Here is a 22179-nt window from a genome sequence, read left to right as displayed (position 1 = left end):
GTATTAAAAGACACCCGTGTCGTAGTTGCTCAGTTTGTTATGTTGGATGCTAGATTAGTCACAAGGGATGGGTAAATGAATTCTAGGATGAGGTCTATGGAGAACTCAATAGGCTCGATTGATCAAACCTTTAACATGTTTTTTGAAATGATGAGCCAACACTTTCCTCATCCTTATCCCACTTGGATTTAATTTCAGTACTCTTCATGCTTTCTTTATATTTGCATTTTAATACAAAGAAGGATCTACGTAATGCAACATCAAAACATAGTAAAATAACCTAAAATCGTGTTAGTTTGAGAGGATAATTAACTCAAGGGGAGGTTTCTATCTAAGGTTTTAATTAGAAAATCTCGCAAACTTATATAAATATATTTTATTTGGCTTTAGTTTGAACTTAAAGATATGTCATCATAAAAAATGAGGAGATTATTAATTCTAAGTTGAGTTTCCTAAAAATATCTTTTTGTAAGTTTTGATAATAACAATGTGTAATATATTAGGATATCATGTATTCATGTAAAAAAGTGGGGTATGGGTAGCTCACATTTGAAAGTATGAAAAACGATAGAAAGGGGGGGTTTGAATAGCGTTTTCAAAATAAAACTTCCCACTTAAGATTTTAACAAATCTTTCGAAACACAAGTAAAGTGCTTAAGATAAGAGATGAGAAAAGCACACAAGGATTTTATCCTGGTTCACTTGATGAATCACTCAAGCTAGTCCAGTCCACCCGTGAAGGTGATTTCTTCCTTCTTAGAATGAAGGCAATTCACTAATCAGAAATTTGTTACAACTGCACTTGAGACCTACAAGTGACTAACAATACACTGACTTAGCTCACACTAAGATTCACTCTCTTAGTCTTCTCTAGGATCCAATCAACCTTGATCTCCTAAAGGTAAAAATAAACAACTGTTTAAAAAGGTATTGTTTACAATGAGATTTCTTCTGAAAAGCTTGTAGTAAACACAATGAATTCGATGAAGAAAGATTGCTAAGAAGATTTGAATATTGCTTGCGCGTATAAGTTTCTTCAACAACATCTTTCAGTCTTCAGCCTCTATATATACTCCAAGGATTAGGTTTTGAACATTGCATGGGAATGCTACCGTTGGAGGACAGATCTGGGATTTCCAGCTTCTGCTGTGGCTGAGAATGTTAGGTTAGGTCGTCAGGATAGTACACTGCTTTTGTACTTTGGATAGTGACGTGACCTTTAACCTTGTTGACTTCTGATCAGAGGAATGCTTCGTGTTGGAACTTGTGAAGCTTGTTGATCAGAGTCAGAGGGAAGCATGAATCCTCTGACCGTTGTAGCTTCTGATTCTGAACTCAGAGGAGAAGTACTTGTACTTCAGTGCCAGTTTGCTTCTGGACTTCAGAGACTTCACTTTTCAGCTTCTGGATCTTTAGAGTCTTCTAAACCATCAGAGCTTCTGAGCCTTCAGAGTGTCTGGGTTATTAGAACGTCTGGATCTTCAGAACTTCAAAAGGTTGGGAACCTACCCTGTCCCAAATGTACAACAACTAACTAGAGCTACTGCTGAATATACAACCTAACCCAAATCATGCAAAGAAGCGGGTCTCCCAACCCTCTTCCTCCTCCTCGCTCGCATAGTCGTTCTCCGTGTCTGAGTCCACAGTAAGCACATCAGCATCCACGTCAAGAACCTCCCTCCGAACCGTCTTCCGTGCCACCCTAATCGAACCAGTCTCCAGATCGATTACGTCAGTAACGATCTCCTCCTCAACCATGCGAACCAAAGGTTCAACATGGTAACCACGAGAAGAAACAGACGCCCCAAGACGAGTTAGAGGCTTGGCGACAGGCTCCTCCTTCGGCTCAACGAGCCTCGATGATGACGCGACGTTAGTAGGGTACACAACAGCAGGCGGTGTCGGTCCAGACGGTGTCACAACAACAATATCGACCCCGGAAGGATCCTCCTCATCAGATGACGACGATGATAATGACGACGACGACGTAGGTGGTCGTAGTCCAATACGTAGTCCAAAGTGAACCATCAGCGGCAGGTCAAAGGCAACGGTGTACTTCCGCAGAACTCCAGTAGTCATGTCTCCATGGTTGTCAATTAAATCCTCCATCACTCTCCCTCGGTACGTCGTTCAGTGGTTGGCGGGGTCCAACGTCCAAGCGGCAGGGTCAACTCGATTAATCAGATGTTACCTGATTACCCCTAACGGGCGAACCAGCGTAAATCACTCCCCCAGCAACATCTGGTAGTTTGCCGACTGTCCAAACACAAACAATACACACAAGGCAAGGCGCGAGGGTCAACTCACAGAATATGGTAGATAATAAAGAGAACAGGTAGAGTACGGGGGTAGATATATATAGGTTCGATAAATGTTATCATGGCATATATATCAATACATCATCAACTACTAAATCAACATGCATAACGATGTTTATCAACATCAGATCATCAAACTCATAACGATGTTCATCAACCTCAAATCATTAAATGAATGGTATAAAATGCAATGTCATGCTAAAATAATGCTCCGGAAAGGCTGGACACGTGCGTACGAGTCGGTTTCTTCACCGGCCTGTGTGTTAACTATCAGACTCGGTGTCTCTTACAATCAGAATTGTGTAGTCACACGTGGTGATCTACGTGGAAACCCGATCTTTCAATCCCACTGGCTCCACAGAGGTCTGACATTCCGTCGTGTATCCTCATACATGAATGAATGATGCAATATGGTTAGCCAAACATCGAATCGTCCTCACACGTAAGAGTCTAGCTACGAATATTGTCTCTTAAATTCCCTAAGGTAATTGTCGAACTATCGACCTCGAATTCCTACGATGATAGAGGGCAAACACTCTTGATGACTCATCACTCGGATGGTCGAACTGCTCTTAGAGCAAAAAGGGGTACATCGTACTTGGAAACTTATTGATTTCCCGTACTTATCCATTAGGCAGCCTAAACGTTAACTGCCGATTGGCAAAAGGTGCATAAGCACCTAGGGGTTTTCCCTAAACTAGGATCATCGACACTTCTCATATTCCTAAATTCTTATTCAAGCTCTAAGACTTCTTCATTAATTTATCGATACTTTAAAGTGTTTGAATGTTGTTTACCGTGTTATGATTTTCATTTGTAAAATGGTTTATAATTATATGAGTTCTAAGGTTTCCCTTAAACCCGTGTAATTCCCCAAGAAGGTCTCGATCTCCTAAAATAGTAAAGGTTCAGACCTTGGTCCGACCCAATGATTATTCTCTTAATGGTTTCAGTCACTAGCATGGCATAAACTCACTTTATCCACACTCCGACAATATCACATTATACGGATAAATAATTGCACAAACAGTTAGTACAATCCAATAACACATATTCAGACATATCATCATGTTCTACAAATAGCCACTTAGCACATAAGCATGTGATTTAGTTAACATCAATCATAGAACAATTAAAGCTTATAAACATATATGTCGGCTAAAGCCTTAGACTTAGAAAACATTTCCCAATTCAGATCAATCAATCAATATCAAATAGCCAAATAAACAAGTCAAAGTTATCGACGCCTAAATCATTATCTAGTAGAGTAAGTTGCCCTCACCGGTGTCTCTTCCAGCTTCACGATCCTCAAGTTCCTCAAGCGAATCCTCAGCAGCTCCAAGCGTTCCCAAATCCAAACTCAAACCTTTGAGTAAAAATCACATTACTCACTCAAAATCAATCACAACAACTCATACAATTCTAACTAACGTTCGACGAAACTTTAGAAGTTTCAGAGTATGAGAATCTAGGACAAAAGACAAGTTTTTACAAAAAAATAAAAACTCCCCCAAACCCCCTAGGAGCTCTCGGCCACTTCCCCCTCTAATTGCGTTTCGACGCTTTTTCTTCGATCTAACTTGATTAATGGTAATCTAGGGGTATAACTAGGGTAAATCAATGCTCGGAAAAATCTTAGAAATTGCTGAGCTACTACGTGCTTTTGGGTCCAAACTTTAAGCTCAAAACTCAAAGTTAAAATTTTTTAAAACAAATTTGACAGGGTTGTAGATCGTAGCATTTATAGCAACTAATCCTAAAGGCACAAGGTTAAGTCGTGAATTTTTGATTCAAAAAGAGAAACTTTGGTGAATATGGGTATTTCCACAGTTTTTCAGATCTACGGCGACTCGATCGAAATCGACGTGCATCGGCGAAGAATATAGGTTTTTGGGTAGTAGTAGAAGGTAGATCTAAAGAAAAATCGAAGTAAAAAGATAATTTTGGAAATTGCTCCAAATTGTGAGCACAGAAAGACATGGTTTAAAGCTACAGAAAGTACAAACAAAGGTATGGAATAGCAAGATTACCTAGCTATCGATCCACAGAAACTGAAATTGGGACGATCGAGCAAGAACTCGCGAAGAAATCCTCTCCCTCTCACTCTACAACTTGCGGCTCTCTCTCTAATGGTGGGAAATGATAGCGGATGCTCGAAAAGTAAACTTTGAGGTTTTTCGAAACCGATCGTTCTGGTACCTCCATCTAACGATAAGAAATGAATATCTGGCGACAGAATGCCAGAACTCCAAATGAGGTTCTCAGAATTGAAGAAAATGATCTAAACACAGTATTGGCCAAAATATGCCGGAAAGCTACTTTTTGCAGTTGACGTCGAATGAAGAAACTTTCTTCTGAAGAAATGTCGCAAATGCTGAAAGAATTGTGACTTTGCGGATGGAAACTTCATTAAAAACTTCGAATAGAAAAACGTTTCACTAAGGGTCTTAATTAAAGTCCCCGAGAGATTAAAGCCTAGCTTCGACAGACTTCCGGGAAGCCAAACCTATCGTGTGAACAGTCCAGAGTTCCGTAGTGAAACACTGGTCATGGGAAAAATAAAGAGAGATTCTTATTTTTCTAAAGATTTTGAATTTCGCGTAAACAGTGCTGTAAGAGCAGAAATAGCCTTTTTTCGGACACTCTCGACATAAGCCGGGTGTTGAAATGACTCGAACTATGGCTTAAACTGCCTATGGCATCATTCTTAGTCAATTCCTGAACTTTCTTCTTCATAAAGTCGTCCAATTCGGTAAACACTTGTCCAAGTTCCATATAGGTTACATCGGAAAACTAAGCGTGAATAAGAAAATAGTTATTTAACCTATCTTAAAAACTAGGGTCTTACAGTCCCCGTACCCTCTGGGTACGTAAATGCCCGTACTCTTTACCTGCAATTTAGTTAACAAAAATACAATTTTCATTCTCCAACAAAAAATAATATGAGTTTAATGGTTGTGCACTGTCAGTGTAAAACATTTTTACACATACGTCCAATAACAGAATGTCACGTATTCAAATGCATTTATGATCCTTTTTATTTTAATTAAATTAAAAGCTTATTTTCTTATTTGGCAACCTATCAGTGAATGTCTGTGTAAAAAATGTTTACACTGACAGTGCATTACCATTAAATTCAAATAATATAACTACTATTCATTAATTAAAAATTCAAAAGACTATCCAAATATTTAACAAGTAAAATCATTCATTTTTTAAAAGAGTAAGTTAGAAAGTTATACCTTAAATTAAGTTTGTTAATATATATACTTCCAAGTATGTGTATATATATAAAAAATAATAATTAATAAATTGTGTGCGGGTATGGGGTGGGTTGGGTACTATATCATCCATACCCGCATCCGTACCTGCTATTTTTTACGGGTAATTACCTGTACCCAACCTCATACCCATCTAGCGGGTATGTGTATGTTTAACGGGTACCCAATGGGTCCGAGACCCATTGCCATCCCTTCACATGGTTGAGTTAAGGGTAACTGTAGGTGAAGGGTCAGGGTTCGAACCTTGAGGAGGGATAATTTGTACTAATTTACTAACAACTAACATTTTCCTATAAAAAAAAGTAAAAAAGTACTTAACCATAGTGTTTTGCGTAACGTCCCAATTTCTTAACTGAGGAATCACATTAGAAACCTATCAAAGAATAAGGACTATTTTGCAATCCTAAAACACAAGGGCATTTTTTATGAAAACAAACTAAACACTTCAACCATAAGGTTGGAAACATAACATAATCTTAATTAAACAACTTGTTCCCGACATATAGTAATAGTAACTTACAATATCATAAGCAGGGTTCAAAATAAGTATGCACACTTAGACAGTGGCTAAAGCAGGGTTTTAGTAATAGAGTTTTCAGATGACGAAGAAGACTCAAACATAGACTAGAAAAAAGAATATCAAACAACTTCTTCCATCTCTACTCCGCCACTTACTATCCCTTCTCCGTCTCATGCATGGCTAAGCATCCTAAGAAGGCTCTTCATCGCCTAATAACTTTAAGCGCCCAAACAACAAGTAGCAAACAGAAATGGTTAACTCCATGCAATTAACTCACGTAAAACAGAAAAACATGTTATTCGAACTCAATTTCAAAAACATGGCAAATGAACTAATAACTTATTTCAACAACATAGGGTCAGATGTTAGTTCCCTATAATGCGACTGTATGCTGCTACCAAAATGGATCGATCAATAACGTCTCACAAGACGAGACAATCACGTGGGACATAACCACCTCATTGCCATTTAACGCCACAACGGACGAGACAATCGCGCGGGGCACAACCACCTCATTGCCACTTTAGGACATCTCAAAAGATGGGACGATCCTGTGGGACACAACCACCTCATCGCCACTTTAACGCCTCGAAGGACGGGACAATAACGTGGGACACAACCACCTCATTGTCACTTAAGTTCCATCCCTATATGCCAAAGTTAGCCAACAACATCTCGTGACGTCAGTAGTCACTCGATCAGCAATTCCCAAACCAATATTCAATCAGGGTAACCACTTGTTATTCATATTATAAACAAGCATAACTCTTACCGAACATGCTTAAGAATTCATGCTGCATAAACAATAGGTAAAGCAATTCACCAGCTAGATTCTTCAAAGTTCATTGAGCATAAAACATTGCAAGCATGCCAATATTTCAATCAATTGCCAATCAAATTAAACACCTTCATCTCAAACCGCAAGCAGTGCAATTAAAGCATGCAAGACTCAAATGACGCTTCTATATCGAGTTACCCTTACCTTCGTGAGTAGAAGTAGTGCATTGAAGTTGCGAACCTAGAACAAAGAACACAGTCTCATCAATACGAGCTCTACAAGAAGCAACCAGTCGTAAAACTAAACCTGGTTCATTCATCGTCCCTACGAGAACGCGGAAAAGATTCCCCCCCTCTCCCATTGGTGCTCACGGCCACACCCTAGAAATAGAGTTTCCCGAACTTTTTCTTCGATCTAATTTAATTCCTTGTCCAATTTTCCAAACCACACCGCTCCTGATTCTAAAGTGACTACTAGAAGGTGTAGGAATTTGGAGATTATGACTGCATATTTGAGCTCAGAATGGTCCTATTACCTTAACCAAGAAGTGTCAGTCCCAAAACGCACATTGAAAGAAATCAGTACGTTTCGCTCGCACTGTGAATGTGCGACCAAAACGCACGTTGAAAGTGCGTGATGGACGCACCTTCCAAGTGTGTGATGGACGCACTTTCACAGTGCGAGCGAAATTTTTTTTATAAAAGGTTTTTTTGGATTTTACGAATTTAACAGGGTCTAAATAGCTGTCGGGGGGTCCGAATAACAATTCCCTAAAAAGGTTTATGATAAAACTTACATTGCTTTAATTTTGAAGATGATAAGGCTAAAGATAAACAAGCTACGTCTACCTCTATATCACCTAACATCATATTTGTTTCCTCTGAGCATGCATTGTTTGTGAAAACATTTATTGTTAACATGAAAAACAACCAATCGTCTTATGATCCTTTTAAGATGAAAAACAAGTCAGCTAGGCGATACCCTAACAAGAAATGATCCCAAGTGTATGTATTTAGGTACTTAAGACCATGATTTTTCCTATTACAGTTGTGCTTAATTATAATAGGAAAAAGCAGACACCAACAATGTTATTTAGATAGTGGATGCTCAAGACTCAAGGCGGAAGAAAGATCCATGTTTCTAGACCTCCAAGTGGTCCTGTGAGTTTTAGTGGTGACTAAAAGGGAATAATCATTGGTGTAAGTAAGATTGGTAAGCCTCCTCAACCCACCATTGATGATGTGTGTTATTAGTTAAAGGGGTCAAACATACTCTACAACTTGAAAGGCCAATGTACCACCATATGTTTTTTTTTTTGCTAAGCACCACCATAGGTAATTCACTTAATAAACGTATCACCGAAGTCTTCGCGAGAGTTATAAGTCACACTAATCAATATACATACTATATACTATAATATATATATATATATATAGATAGAACCAGTACAAACCATATCAAAATCATGTAACATCGTCACATGATTATAACAAAACACACTAAAACTAAAGGTCAGTTATACCCTCATGAAACCTTTTTTGTAAAATACAAAAAACAAAAAACAACAAAATCAACATGCTCCAAGCTGCTGCTGAGGGTTGACTTCTTCTGTGCAATTAACCTTTGTGTGCGAGCTTGCTTGTGACTAAAAAGACCCAACACATGTCGCCAAAACACTACTAGAGTCGTTTTCTGCACTACCGTGTCTTATTTCCTTACTGTTAATTAGAGTACTGCTACTGCTTATTATACAACGTATGTGGTTGATCACCATCCTGCAACATTGTCGAAAAAAATCCATGTTCAGTAAGTTGAGTTCAAACTTAATTTGATAGGGTTGAAGAATTCAAATTCCTTGCTTAAATATGAATATTATATGATCATAATTTCAATACCTCATCAGCAGGATGGTCAGTTTACACTCTGATCGATATTATGATGTTAATAATAAAGGGAACCTGCAGAAACCGAAAATAATAAAGTAGTAAAGTGTGTTTCATTTAAATCAGTTAAATGTCTAATTTAATTTATTATCAGTATTTCTTCAATAGTACCTTGCCACCAGTTCCCTCTTGAAGCACTGTTTGAATCGTTTCCATTAGAATCATCGTCATCCTTATCTTTCTTGAACTGCAAACAAGCCAAATGTGTTATATCCCTTATGCTATGCTTAATTGTAACATATAAACCAACAATTATTTAGGTGGTGCACCCTAGAAATCCTTCTTGCATAATAATGATAAAAAGAACATGAACTTAATTATTGTGTGCGGATATTTAATTAACTAATGTTTTGTGAAACAAAACCCATTGACTCAAAGAATGAGAATTAATAACTTAGTTGGCAACGCATGATAAATATGCGGTAAGAGCTCTCAGACTCAATTGCCGCAGAATACATTTGGATAAGTGTTGAAGACTGAAGAATATTAATTGTGATTAAATCCCGGATTCGGAATACTCGACATCCGAATGAGAATTAAAGGCACTCACATTTTGCTGGGATTCAGTGGTCCTGGTTCTGGGGGAATAATTTTCTTGACCACCATAATAGATGGATGAGCTGTAGTAGCTGGGTTCCACTGTTTCATTCTGATAGTTGGTACTAGTGTTATTCCTGTTAGAGGTGCCACCACTGCTTTCACCTTTACCTGAAAGGAAGGAATCCAAACTTAAGCTTTACTAAATAAGCCCAGACATTTAAAGTGAGTTGAAAAAGCTACATGTTCCCTGTATGTAGACAAGATTTTGAGATGGGCTGAGCTGAAACTGAATATGGCATATTTATAGTACTACAAGTCAAAGAAGTTTAACGAACCTGGTGCTCCATAATTTTTGGTTCCCATGTCCTGCTTTATTGGATCTCTCCTTCCAGCCTAAAGTCACAAAGTGTAAAATGGTTAAGTTTGGAATTTTTTTCTATAATTAATTTTAACAATAAAATTAATTTGAAGGAGAAACTCATATAATTAAATAACTTTTTGGTGCCAGAATTAATTTAAAAAAAATAAATTGATAAGAATTCATTTCTCATATATATGATAAATCCCCTACGCATGACATAGATAAGGTATTTTATAGAATGATCATTTTATATGAGAATATATGAATGAATAATGACCGTTAGATTTAATTATGAATTATCAAAGATGAAAACAATTTAATATATAGTCATGAGATAGTCACGTGACTACTTAAAGCTATCAAAAAAAGTCATATGACTTAATGTTTTAATCTTAATCATTTATAATTGGATCTAAAGATTATCATTTTTTCTTATATTCTCTTATAAAATGACTATTCATTCTCATAAGATAAAAAAAACTTCCGAGTTAAATACGTCTTTTGTGATAAAATTATAATATATTTGTTCTTTTAATCACATTAAAATTTTCAGTTGTTTAAAAATTTCTACATATAAATAAAAATAGTGTGTTTTTTGTTGGTCATCAAGAGTTCCTTTCAATTTTTGGTTTAAAATCAAGAACTGAAAGCATTACATCAAGAATAACATTAATTGATGTTTATTCTTTATCCGGACATTTAATTAAGAACGGAGGGAATACTCTCTTCTCTGTTTCTTATTAACTGTTAATTTGGAAGAAAAAGATTGTTCATACCTATCAATTTAAAATTTTAAGAGAAAATTAATTAATATTTTTTTAGGAATGTTATTGTGAGAATAATAAATGAGAAAATATAAAATATATTTTACAAGATAAAATAGAAAAATATATATTTCTTTTATGAAAATTAATAAAATTAATTACACTCTTTAATATGTATCTAATATATCTTTCTTCAAGGGGTGGGAGATTTGGGGGTTGGTTTGTCTTAGTTTTAGACGAATCCTTTGTCTATTGTACCTATTGATGTTGCTTTTAGTTTTTCTTTATCCTCTCTATTCTTTGCATTGAGTTGAGTAACCCTTGTACTTCATTTTAATATATTTCTAATTGCCTAAAAAAAACCAGAAACAGATGAGCGTCTGAGAGAGTAACTTTTAAGAGTTGGAGTTCTAAAGTTATTGATTTGGGAAGTGTTGAACTAATCCTGGTCTGTGTGGTTTCTAGTCCAAGTATTAATTAACTTCAAGCTACTGTATGTCCGTGGAGATTCCAAGAAAGAAAAAACAGTCTAGTAGTTATCAGTTAGTAGTTATAAGTTATTTCCAACGCACTAAAGTTCTCATATTCCCGAAAAAGGCCTATGGGTGAAGTCAGAAACAATAACTATCTCATCTCATGCTACCAAAACAAACTCACAATCTGGAAAAAAAGAAAAAGTTAAAAGGGGAAACATGTAGGGCAGGCAATGAAGCAAAAGAATCCATGCATATATATAAATACATAGAAAATAATAACAAAGTCGAGGGAGGAATTAAAGGTGATCAGGTGATGCTTACAGTGGATGGAGGTGGAAACATGGAGCCAAAGATGCTGGATGTGGAAGATGAAATGGTGGAGGGATCTTTTGGACCAAAAAGATGATCAAAATTGGTAGGAGATGAGGAAGAACCTGAACCTCCTCCAACTTTCTTTCTGTTGTTGTTGTTGTCCATGTCTTGTGGTGTAGTGTGTGAGTTACAGTATCAAAAGCTTTAAAGTTTTATGGAGAGAGAGGGTTAATTTCTTTGTCAACCAACGAACAAAACTACTAGAATAAATCCTGTAACGACCCAAAAGATTGGATAAGGTTTGCAGGGAAGAAGCCAACAAAAGAGATAGATAACTAGGCAGAATGGTGCAGAGAGAGGAGTGAAGAAGGAGGTATAGGAGAGCACGTGATGAGAGCAGTTAGATGTGTTGGGACATGAATTGTAGTGAATTAGGGGCTATTTATAAGCCCCAAAAATATGCTGCGCCCATGTGCCTTCATTCAATTTCCATCCCTTTCCCTTTCTTTGACACATGGTAATTGTCTTCTAGGGCCACATGTGGACATGATGCCTAAATCCAAACCCTCTTGTCACGTGTTATGGTGGTCTTCAATGTTTGACTTCTGCTAGGTGGATAATTGTATAGGATATATCTTATTCGAATATTTTTGTTTGTAATCTTCTATATCATTTAAATAAGTTATCTTCATATCTTAGCTACTTGAAACACAATTTTAATCAAAATATTATTAAGCACTTCTTTTTTATAAATAACCAAATGATGATTCCCTAGGTTTTATTAGATATTATCAATTGAAATGAAATTAGTTTTAGCTTAAGCATAAATCTAGGTTTAAGTCTTTGTGAATGCAGTTGCAGCAACTATGGAGAAAAGAGGGTTTTGAAAGGCACGTGATTTTTTTTAAGTGTCTTTTAATCTCAACCATGGTTGTCAATCTCTAGAGATTACCTAATCTCGTGGAGGGGAGGTAATCTCGTAACGTAATCTCGTAAGAGATTACCTAGTGCAAAAATAATACTTTTAAAACTATAATAATGATTAAGTCACACTAATAGTACTAAATTTTTTCCAAATTATCCAAACTATCCAACAACGACAATTAAAATCATGCATAAAATTACCAAATATCCAAACCTAAGGTACATAAGTCATAACAAGTTAACAAAACATCAATACAAGTTAGGATAAACTTAAAACAAGAACAAATAAGTCGTTAGTCATCCAAATTTTAAATCCTACAACACCGTTGAATTTACAACAGCTAGAATCATCATCTCCATCATCACCATCAAGTTCTTCCTCATGATATGAGATAGACTTGGACTCTCCGACATTAGGATCAAGAACCAAATTCTCAATGGTGTCTTGAACTAATTCAATGATATCCACAATATCATCATGACCATCAATATCATTCTCCTCTACATCTACCTCTTTAGTTATCCATTCATCATCAGATTGGATTTCATCAGAAGGAGGAGAAAGCCGCGTCGGAGGAGGAGGAAGTTGCGCGAGAGGATGAGTGAAGGCTGCACACGCAGAGATGAGAGAAGAAATGGAAAGAATGACAGAGTTGAGTGACAATAACGACAGAGATGAGTGAGAACCCTAAAATTTGTGGGTTAAATGACTGAAATAGCCTCATACAAAACATTTTTTGACATTTTTAACAAAACAAGCTAATCTTGCGATATTACACGAGATTAAGAGATATCTCGAGATATCAACCGAGATTTGAAAAAACAGTTATTACCCCCCGCTACTCTCATTTTTGGTACGTGATATCATAATCTCGTAAGAGATTAAGAGATATCTCTAAAGATTGACTACAATGATCTTAACCATTAATTTTCATGAAGGCTATAAATTGTCACTCTCACTCTCACATAAAAAACCATCCTATATATATATATATTATATTGCACCTTAATATTGCACTATCTTTACCTAACTCATGTGCTTTATGTTGTATTAGCAATAGACAATTTGAAGGAGGAAAAGTGAAATATTATACGGAAGAAAAACATGAAAAATGGTGAAAATGAGCACTTGGTGAATACAACGAGTTGTTTACTCTGAGAACTCATCATATAACGGCTTGTGTAGAATCGTTCACCGTTGGATAAGGATGAAATTTGGATATGCTAACAACTTCTTGATCTTCAATTTGATCAGTTAGATCCTTAAGAAATTAGTTGTTCTAAGAGAAAGATCCCAAACACGGGAGCAAGGACGTGTAGGATTTTGGCCACGCCTATGTTGTTGTGATTTAATTAAGCATGGTCGTGAAGGCATTAAGCATGACTGTGACTTCAGTAAAATCTCGTAAATATCTTCATAAATAGGTCCATATGCTTTTAGGTATTAATATAAGAGAGGTTTCTAGGCCGATCCAACACATTTTACTTTTTAAAGTTGGTAAATACTATATTAGCATAAGTTAATGGTGTGATAGTGAGTATAATGTTAGCTTTAACGACTCATGCATTTTCAAAGATATCAATGACAAAACTTTATTTTCAACCAACAAATGTAAAAGCTCTATGATGATTTTGCATGTTAAAGTGTTTCTTGCTTTATCTTCTTTAGAAATGAATAATGGATTTGCAATAAGTAGCATGACCATGCATGTTAGCTTAGAGAAAATTGCTAAGCTAAGTAAAAATGATTGGTAAGAGGCACACCTAAGCTTCCTTATGAGTCGTGTGAAGCATCGCAAAAAGGGAAACAAGGTAAAAACTTAATCAATAATGTTACTTACAAACCTTTTTTCAAGGTGGAAGAGGTGAAATGAGAAGAGAGATAGGAAGAAAATAAAAAGCAAGAAAGAAAAAGTATGAGATGTAATAGATAATAAAATGAGAGAGATAAAAACAAAAATAGGTAGAAATGAAGTGTTTAAAAAATGATGTGTGTATATATCATTGTTGAAACTTAATTCAATCTAAAAAACGTTGTTTCCCTTCAAGACCATTAAAACTTTTGCACCTTGACTTATTTGATCTTGCAAGTCTTGGCGGAAAATATTATGGCTATTTTTTTATTACTATTCTCGATTTACATGGTTCCATTTCTTTTATACAAAGAATATTCTTTTGATAATCAATATTAAGTAAGAAGGTACAAAATGAAATTTGTTTCACATATCTTCTATCAAAAGTGATTATGGAAGTGAGTTTGAAAATGCGAAATACAAATCCTAGTATGAAGAGCATGACATCTGTTACATAATAGTTGGGGAGTCAGGGGAGCCCATTGGCTAAGTAAATAAGACACCAAGAGAACTTAACGCTGCATCTTACCCAAAACCTTTAAGTCGTTTAGTTTATGAGTTTCATCTCTTATAAAATTTTCATCTCGCACATATTAATCAATGCGGGATTTCAACTCACACATAAACTATCAACATTCTTCCCTGAAGTGTGAGTCACCACCACATCACTAAGCTATCCACACTTACATCGTCGTTCGTCTAATCGCGTCAACAAGGTCCACTGCATGGAAATACCGCTAAGAAGACTTTCGACACAAGCAGTCATCACCAGCATGTTGCCTGGCCACACCGCCAAGAATACTATTGACATAAGGAGTTGTTACCAACCATTGGCTTCGGTACTAATTGTGAGAAATAACACAGTTGAAGGAATAACATAAGCACAATCAAAACATAAAAATATAACGTGAAAAACTTCAAAACCAAAGAAAAAACCACAATCCTAACCCGGAAACTACAGATTAATTAATACTATGTGAATTTTTTTTATAGCACTTAAACCTTTCTCAATCTCACCAAAGACCTCATTACACTCACACTTTCATCAAGAAAATATTTAAATTAAGTGAGATATAAACTTAAAGTGTTACTTGCTGATACAAGTATAAACAAAGAATCTTAATCCAATATATAAGTGTTGACTTCTCTCCCACTTCATCAACATAAGTAATGTGGAACTTCCCCAATAGCTCAAGTTGATATGTTTCTCTAAGAGATGGACTAAACGATATAATAAATAGAAACATATCAAAATTATATTTTTGAAAATTTATTTATTTTCTAAATCCATTTAATTTCCATAATGTTTTCAATCTTAAAAAATGTGTTTTTAAAATCAATCACAAACAAACTATCTCATGGTCTTTAATCAAATCATTTGCATTTTTTATTGAAGAAAAAATTACAAGAATGAAATTATAAACTTATGGCTTGTATGGTTTGAGAAAAAAAAAATTATTTTCATTTTCAAAATATATTTTTCATTTAAAAAAAATGTTTAATTTGACTTTCTATTTTCATTTTATCTATTATTGTTGTCGATGCTGTCATCGTTGCCTTCGTTACTACCACCACCACTTCCACCACTTACATTATCATCGTCATTGCAACCACCACCCTGCCAATGCCACCATCGCCTCCACCCCACGACTGTCGCTGCCACCGCAATTGCACCACCACCACCTCCGCCCCAACCATTGTTGTCGCTTCCATACAAAATTCTATAACTACCCAAATAATGCAGCCATAAGACCTATTAACCAAGGCTCTGATACCAACTTTGTCAGCCCACTCTAGTACGTGACCGGCGCACAGGCTAGCAACAACCAAACTCTCGACTAGCCTGGCAAGCCTAAAGATAAAATCACTCTATGGACACATAAATTAAAGTATCAGGTTCTACTGAAATTTCGACAGAGTTTCCTTTGTATTTTCAACATCATCATCATCAAAATGATAAATACCTGTCATAACATACATCTAGATATCCAATAACTAGATATTACATCATAACAAAATAACACCCATCATAGGGTTTCAAGAGTACAAACCCAACAAACTGCTAACATTGTGAGTTTAATAATTATAACCCAAAGTAAGTAAACGACTCTCTATCCCTATGGCTGCATCATACTGGAGTCGGCCAAAAAGAACATACTAGCCACCGCACAATGGAGGCATACCAAAACAAGTGATGACACCTGGGTAACTCAGCAATCCCAGAAATCCTCTACACAGCTGCTTGTGAATCTAAAAAAAATGGAAATAATAATGGGGTAAGTCACAAAGACTTAGTGAGGCATAATAAATAAAGTGCGCGGAAAAGAGAAGCACTTAAGGCACGATCATTAAAACCAAATCTGAACTTTGACATATCGTAGGTGTATATACATATAAGAAGCTTTAAATCAATATTCTCGTGAACATTTTTATAATTGTGAAAACTCCATACACTTTCACACAAGCTTTTAATTGGGAAACTGAATCATAAAACAGCGAAGTACTCCAACTTTCATCACTCACTAATAATAACTTTCATAAACTATATGCATATAGGCCGCATTATCTCTCCGTTGCGACAAACGGTACGTTGCTATAAAACATAAATTCTCATTGGTCACATTATCTCTTCGTTGTGACGAACGGTATTATACTATGACATAAAGTTCATAGGTCGCATTATCTCTTCGTTGCGACGAACGGTAAATATGTCGCATTATCTCTTCGTTGCGACAAACGGCTAATCCGAAATAGAACTCATCACCTAATTTTCAAACATAAGATTTGATAGGATATAGTTTTAGGTTCAGCTCAAATACAAAAATATAGGTATGTATATATCATGTACTAACTTTTCAAATCTCATTGAGTTTCATCTTCCTTCTCATGAGTTAAAATTCTAAACTTTCACATAACCCTAAAGCACACTTGTGAATCTTCTATCGTCTCTCTAAAACTTAAAACTTAAGTATCATAACACATAGAGTCAAAAAAGAAAAGAAAGTCACAAATTATCAAAAGTCAAAGAGTTAAATATAGAGAGAAAAAAGAAACAACCTAAAATTCGGTTTAAGTGCTAATTATTTCATATGCTTCTAATATGGAATAAAACTCATGGACATAAGATATAATATATAAAGAGCTTGAACTGAAAATATAGTTTTGTGCTTCTCCCATGAAAACTAAATGTAAAAACTTGCCACTTTATAAACTATACACTCACAACGATGAAGAGCAAGCTCAAATCCCTTCCGTGCCTTCCGCTGGAACAAGAGAGACGCCACCTTGTGAATCTAAGCATCAATAATGGGTATCCCAGAGATTAGATAAAACCCCCAATTTATGAGACTTAGGGTTTTTGAAGAAACTAATGAAAATAAAACAAACACTTGTCTCCTACTATGCTATGATAATACCCACTACTAATTCATGCCATAAAAACAGATTTCTTAATCTTTGAGTTGAAAATTTTACCTCAATGAGCTCTAAATAGCACTACCCAAGAGATGAGAAGAGTCCCAAATACCCACTTTCACAGTTTCAAATACTGTGAGTAAGAGCTTGAGTGAAGAGTGAATAAATGGTGGAGGAAATATGGAATGAAAATGGAGGGTGAAATTAAAGTGGGAGGAAGGTGCTGGAATAAGAAATTGAGGAATAGAGGATGGAGTCCACCTATTTATTTTCTTTTCGACAGTGAGAAGAAATGGGTATTCTACCCACATGTTATTTCATTCTCAATATAAGCTGTCTTTCATTCTTTCTCTTTTTTTATTAATATATATATTTTTTTTTAAACTTACTAATACTACTAATACGGTGCGTTTCATTCTCCCCCCCCTTATAAAAAAATTTCGCCCTCGAATTTTCAATCATTGACTAACCTTGATCAACAAACAGATGCGGGTACTTTTCACGTATTATTGCTTCCGGCTCCCAAGTCGTCTCTTCCCCAACTGGCCCCTTCCAAGCCACTTTCACTGAAGCAACATCTTTTGATCGCAAGCGTTTCACACGCATGTCTACAATAGCTACCGGTTGTTCAGTGAAACTTAGGTTTTCATCAAGCTGAACCGTTTGGTAATGAATGGTGTGAGAAGGATCATGAACATACTTTCGAAGCATCGAAACATGGAAGACAGGATGAACTCCCGAAAGATCCGGTGGTAGAGCTAAGCGATAAGCCACATGTCTGATCCTCTCTAGAATCTCAAAAGGACCAATAAATCGTGGACTTAGCTTGCCCTTCCTACCAAACCTCAGAATACCCTTCATTGGAGACACACGCAAAAACACATGTTCTCCAACACTAAACTCCAAAGGTTGACGCCTCCGATCTGAATATGACTTTTGTCTACTCTGAGCAGTTATCATGTGATCTCGAATAATCTTAACTTTCTCAATAGCCTCCTGAATTAGATCTGGACCTACGAGCTTAGACTCTCCTACTTCAAACCATCCAATCGGCGTCCTACAACGTCTGCCATACAAGGCCTCAAATGGTGCCATGCAAATACTAGACTGGTAGCTATTATTATAAGCAAATTCCATCAACGATAAATACTGATCCCAACTACCTCCAAAGTCTAACACACAAGCACGAAGCATATCCTCTAGAATTTGTATCGTCCTCTCCGATTGGCCATCCGTTTGAGGGTGGAAAGCGGTGCTCAAATCCAACCTAGTCCCTAAGGCTGCTTGAAAGGACCTCCAAAACTGAGCTGTTAACTGAGGTCCTCGATCTGATATTATAGACAAAGGAACTCATGCAATGAAACTATCCTCTCTATATAAAGTTTTGCATACTGAGCCCCTGTGTAGGTAGTTTTCACAGGTAAGAAATGTGCGGTTTTTGTCAGCCGATCTACAATTACCCAAGCTTAATCATATCCTCGTGAGGTTTTAGGAAATCCTGTCACGAAATCCATGGTGATCCTTTCCCACTTCCATTTAGGTATCTCAAGCCTTTGAAATAAACCTCCAGGCTTTTGGTGCTCTGCTTTAACTTGCTGGCATATCAAGCATCTAGATACAAACTCAGCCACATCTTTCTTCATCCCTTCCCACCAATATAATTGTCTCAGGTCTTGGTACATCTTTGTAGAACCTGGGTGAATGGTATAAGAGGAATGATGGGCTTCTTCTATAACTTTCTTCCTCAAATCTCCAACATCAGGAACACATAACCGAGTACCAAAACGTAGAACACCCTCAGAATCAATCACAAACTCTGAAATCTTCTCTGTTTGATCCTCCTCCATAATCTTTCTTAAGTTGGGATCTTCTCCTTGAGATTCTTTAATATTGTCTACCAAAGAAGAACGAGCTTGCACGTGGGCTAAAAGTGAGTTTGTGCCCGCAATTTCAAATCTTACACCACCTGTCACTACATCTTGAAACTCCTTTACTATTGGTTTCCTAACTTCAACTATGTGTGCAAGACTTCCCATTGACTTTCTACTCAAAGCATCAGCAACTACATTTGCCTTTCCCGGATGATATAAAATCGTGCAATCATAGTCTTTCAAAAGCTCCATCCACCTTCTTTGTCTCAAGTTCAAATCTCTTTGCTGAAAAATATACTTAAGGCTTTTATGATTAGTATATATTTCACAAGTCTCGCCGTACAAGTAGTGCCTCCAAATTTTAAGAGCAAATATCACTGCTGCCATCTCCAAATCATGCGTAGGGTAGTTCTGCTCATGTCTCTTAAGTTGCCTAGAGGCATAAGCAATCACTTTCCCATGCTGCATCAACACACAACCAAGACCAACCCTGGAAGCATCACAATATAGACTACATAAACACCACCACCTGATGGTAAGGATAAGACTGGAGCGGACGTGAAACAGTCTTTTAACTCTTGAAAACTTTGCTCACATGTATCCGTCCACTGAAATAAAACCTTCTTCTGCGTCAACTTAGTCAAAGGAGCTGCAAGTTTAGAAAAATCCTTAATGAATCGACGGTAATACCCGGCGAGTCCAAGGAAACTACAAATCTCTGTCACTGAGGTAGGCCTTGGCCAATTCTGAACTGCTTCCACCTTCTTTGGATCCACACTTATTCCCTCCTTAGACACCACGTGGCCTAAAAAAGCCACACTATCCATCTAGAACTCACATTTAGAAAACTTTGCATACAACTTGTGTTCTCGTAATGTTTGTAAGGTTGCCCTCAAGTGTTTCTCGTGCTCCTCCTTACTCTTAGAATAGACTAAGATGTCGTCAATAAATACTATCACGAATTGATCCAAGAATGGCTTGAAGACTCGGTTCATCATGTCCATGAAAGCTGCAGGGGCGTTAGTGAGTCCAAAAGACATAACTAAGAACTCATAATGCCCATAGCGAGTGCGAAAAGCTGTTTTAGGAATGTCTTCCCCTTTTATCTTCAATTGGTGGTATCCAGATCGCAAATCAATCTTTGAAAAACATTGAGATCCTTGAAGCTGGTCAAATAAATCATCAATACGAGGAAGAGGATACTTGTTCTTCACCGTCACTTTGTTCAACTGTCGATAATCAATGCATAATCGAAATGAACCATCTTTCTTCTTAACAAACAACACCGGTGCGCCCCAAGGAGAACAACTAGGTCGAATGAAACCTTTATCAAGGAGGTCCTTCAACTGCTCTTTCAACTCCTTAAGCTCGGCCGGAGCCATACGGTATGGGGGTATGGATATTGGTTGAGTACCTGGCAATAAATCGATACAGAATTATGTCTCCCTACTAGGAGGCAAACCAGGCAGCTCTTCAGGAAAAACATCAAGGTATTCACATGCTACTGGAACCTGCTTCAACTCCACCACTGGCATGCTAACATCTTTCACCATAGCAATGTAGCTATGACAACCCTTCGTTAACAATTTATGAGCTATTGTTGCCGATATCAAGTTCCTTGATGACCAATTTTGATCACCTTGAAACAAGAAGGTCGGCTCTCATGGGATATCAAATCTGACTGCCTTATTACGGCAATCTACGGTAGCATGATAAGAAGCCAAGCAATCCATGCCGAATATCACATCAAAGTCTGACACATTAAGCTCTATTAAGTCTGCCATCAACGATCTTCCATCCACTAGGACCTCACATGACTTATACACTGAATTATCTAACAAAGAATCACCCACATGCATAGCCACTATCAAAGGCTCACCCAAAGGTGATGGATCTCTACCCATACATGAAGAAAAAGAAGGAGACACAAAGGAATGTGTAGCTCCAGGGTCAAATAAAACATGTGCATCTCGAGAGCAAATTGGCAATTTCTCGCAAAATGTCCAGCCAACCCACACCGATAACACCCTGATAAGCCTTGCTTGCACTGCCCAGTATGCGCCTTCCCACAAGTGGCACAGGTGTTGGAAACCCATCTAGAAGACGTATGATAATGTGGAGTGACTCGACCATGAGGTGCACTAGCTGTATGGCTAGCTTGAGTGCTCTGTGTCTGTCTGCTTCCTAGCTGGTCTTGACGACCCTGATCAGTCTCACTTCTGGTACCTCTACCACTGTAGCCCTGATGATGACCACCACGAGATACATCTGATCGAGACCTCTTATGTGAGTCACGAGAAGTCCCGCCCCTATCTCTGTTCCCTCGCTCAATAGTCAATGCCCTATCTAGAGCTTGGTCATATGTCATGTCTCCATGCCCTGCAATCGCCCTGAACAAGTAACTCTTCAAACCATCAACAAACCTTTGAACTTGTAGCTGCTCGGTGGCTACCAAATGTGGCGCATATCTGGACAACCTCATGAACTAAATGTTATACTCCATCACTGACATTTGATCTGTTTGCATAAGCGCCTCAAACTCGCGTGCTCTACTATCTCGAACGCTTTGTGGTAAGAAATGAGCCAAAAATAAACGGGAAAATTCATCCTACACTAGAAGAGGAGACCCAGCTGGCCTCGCATAAAGCATAGTCTCATACCACCCCCTCGCCACATCGCAAAGACGAAAAGCAGCTAACTCTACCATTCGAGTGGGAGAACACCCCAAACCTCGGCAAATCCAAGACACCTCATCCAAGAAGCCTTGAGGATCCTCCTGTACATCTGAGCCACTAAATGTCGGAGGGTTCAGTTTAGTGAAAGC

At 37.2% G+C, this 22179-nt stretch overlaps 1 protein-coding gene across 1 annotated transcript; it reads right to left on the bottom strand.

Annotated features, from left to right (window-relative positions):
• Positions 1–8306: 8306 nt before the first annotated feature.
• Positions 8307–11719, bottom strand: LOC130723590 (uncharacterized). Its single transcript, XM_057574697.1, has 6 exons — positions 11303–11719; positions 9716–9773; positions 9391–9548; positions 8952–9027; positions 8793–8855; positions 8307–8672 (listed from the first exon to the last, which is right to left on the bottom strand). The coding sequence occupies exons 1-5, from the start codon at positions 11456–11458 to the stop codon at positions 8839–8841; spliced, it is 465 nt and encodes a 154-aa protein (XP_057430680.1). The 5' UTR covers positions 11459–11719; the 3' UTR covers positions 8307–8672; positions 8793–8838.
• Between the last annotated feature and the right edge of the window lie 10460 nt (positions 11720–22179).

This window comes from Lotus japonicus, chromosome 6 (genome assembly GCF_012489685.1).
Source record: "Lotus japonicus ecotype B-129 chromosome 6, LjGifu_v1.2".
NCBI lineage: Eukaryota > Viridiplantae > Streptophyta > Magnoliopsida > Fabales > Fabaceae > Lotus > Lotus japonicus.
This window is presented reverse-complemented; position numbering and strand designations above follow the sequence as displayed.

Excerpts from the sequence above, each read along its gene's own strand:
- LOC130723590 (XM_057574697.1), bottom strand. The coding sequence starts at position 11,458 with ATGGACAACAACAACAACAGAAAGAAAGTTGGAGGAGGTTCAGGTTCT. Across the intron at positions 9,774-11,302 it reads TGTTTCCACCTCCATCCACT|GCTGGAAGGAGAGATCCAAT; the intron begins GTAAGCATCACC and ends TTGTGACTTTAG. Across the intron at positions 9,028-9,390 it reads CCACTGAATCCCAGCAAAAT|TTCAAGAAAGATAAGGATGA; the intron begins GTGAGTGCCTTT and ends GCTTGTTTGCAG.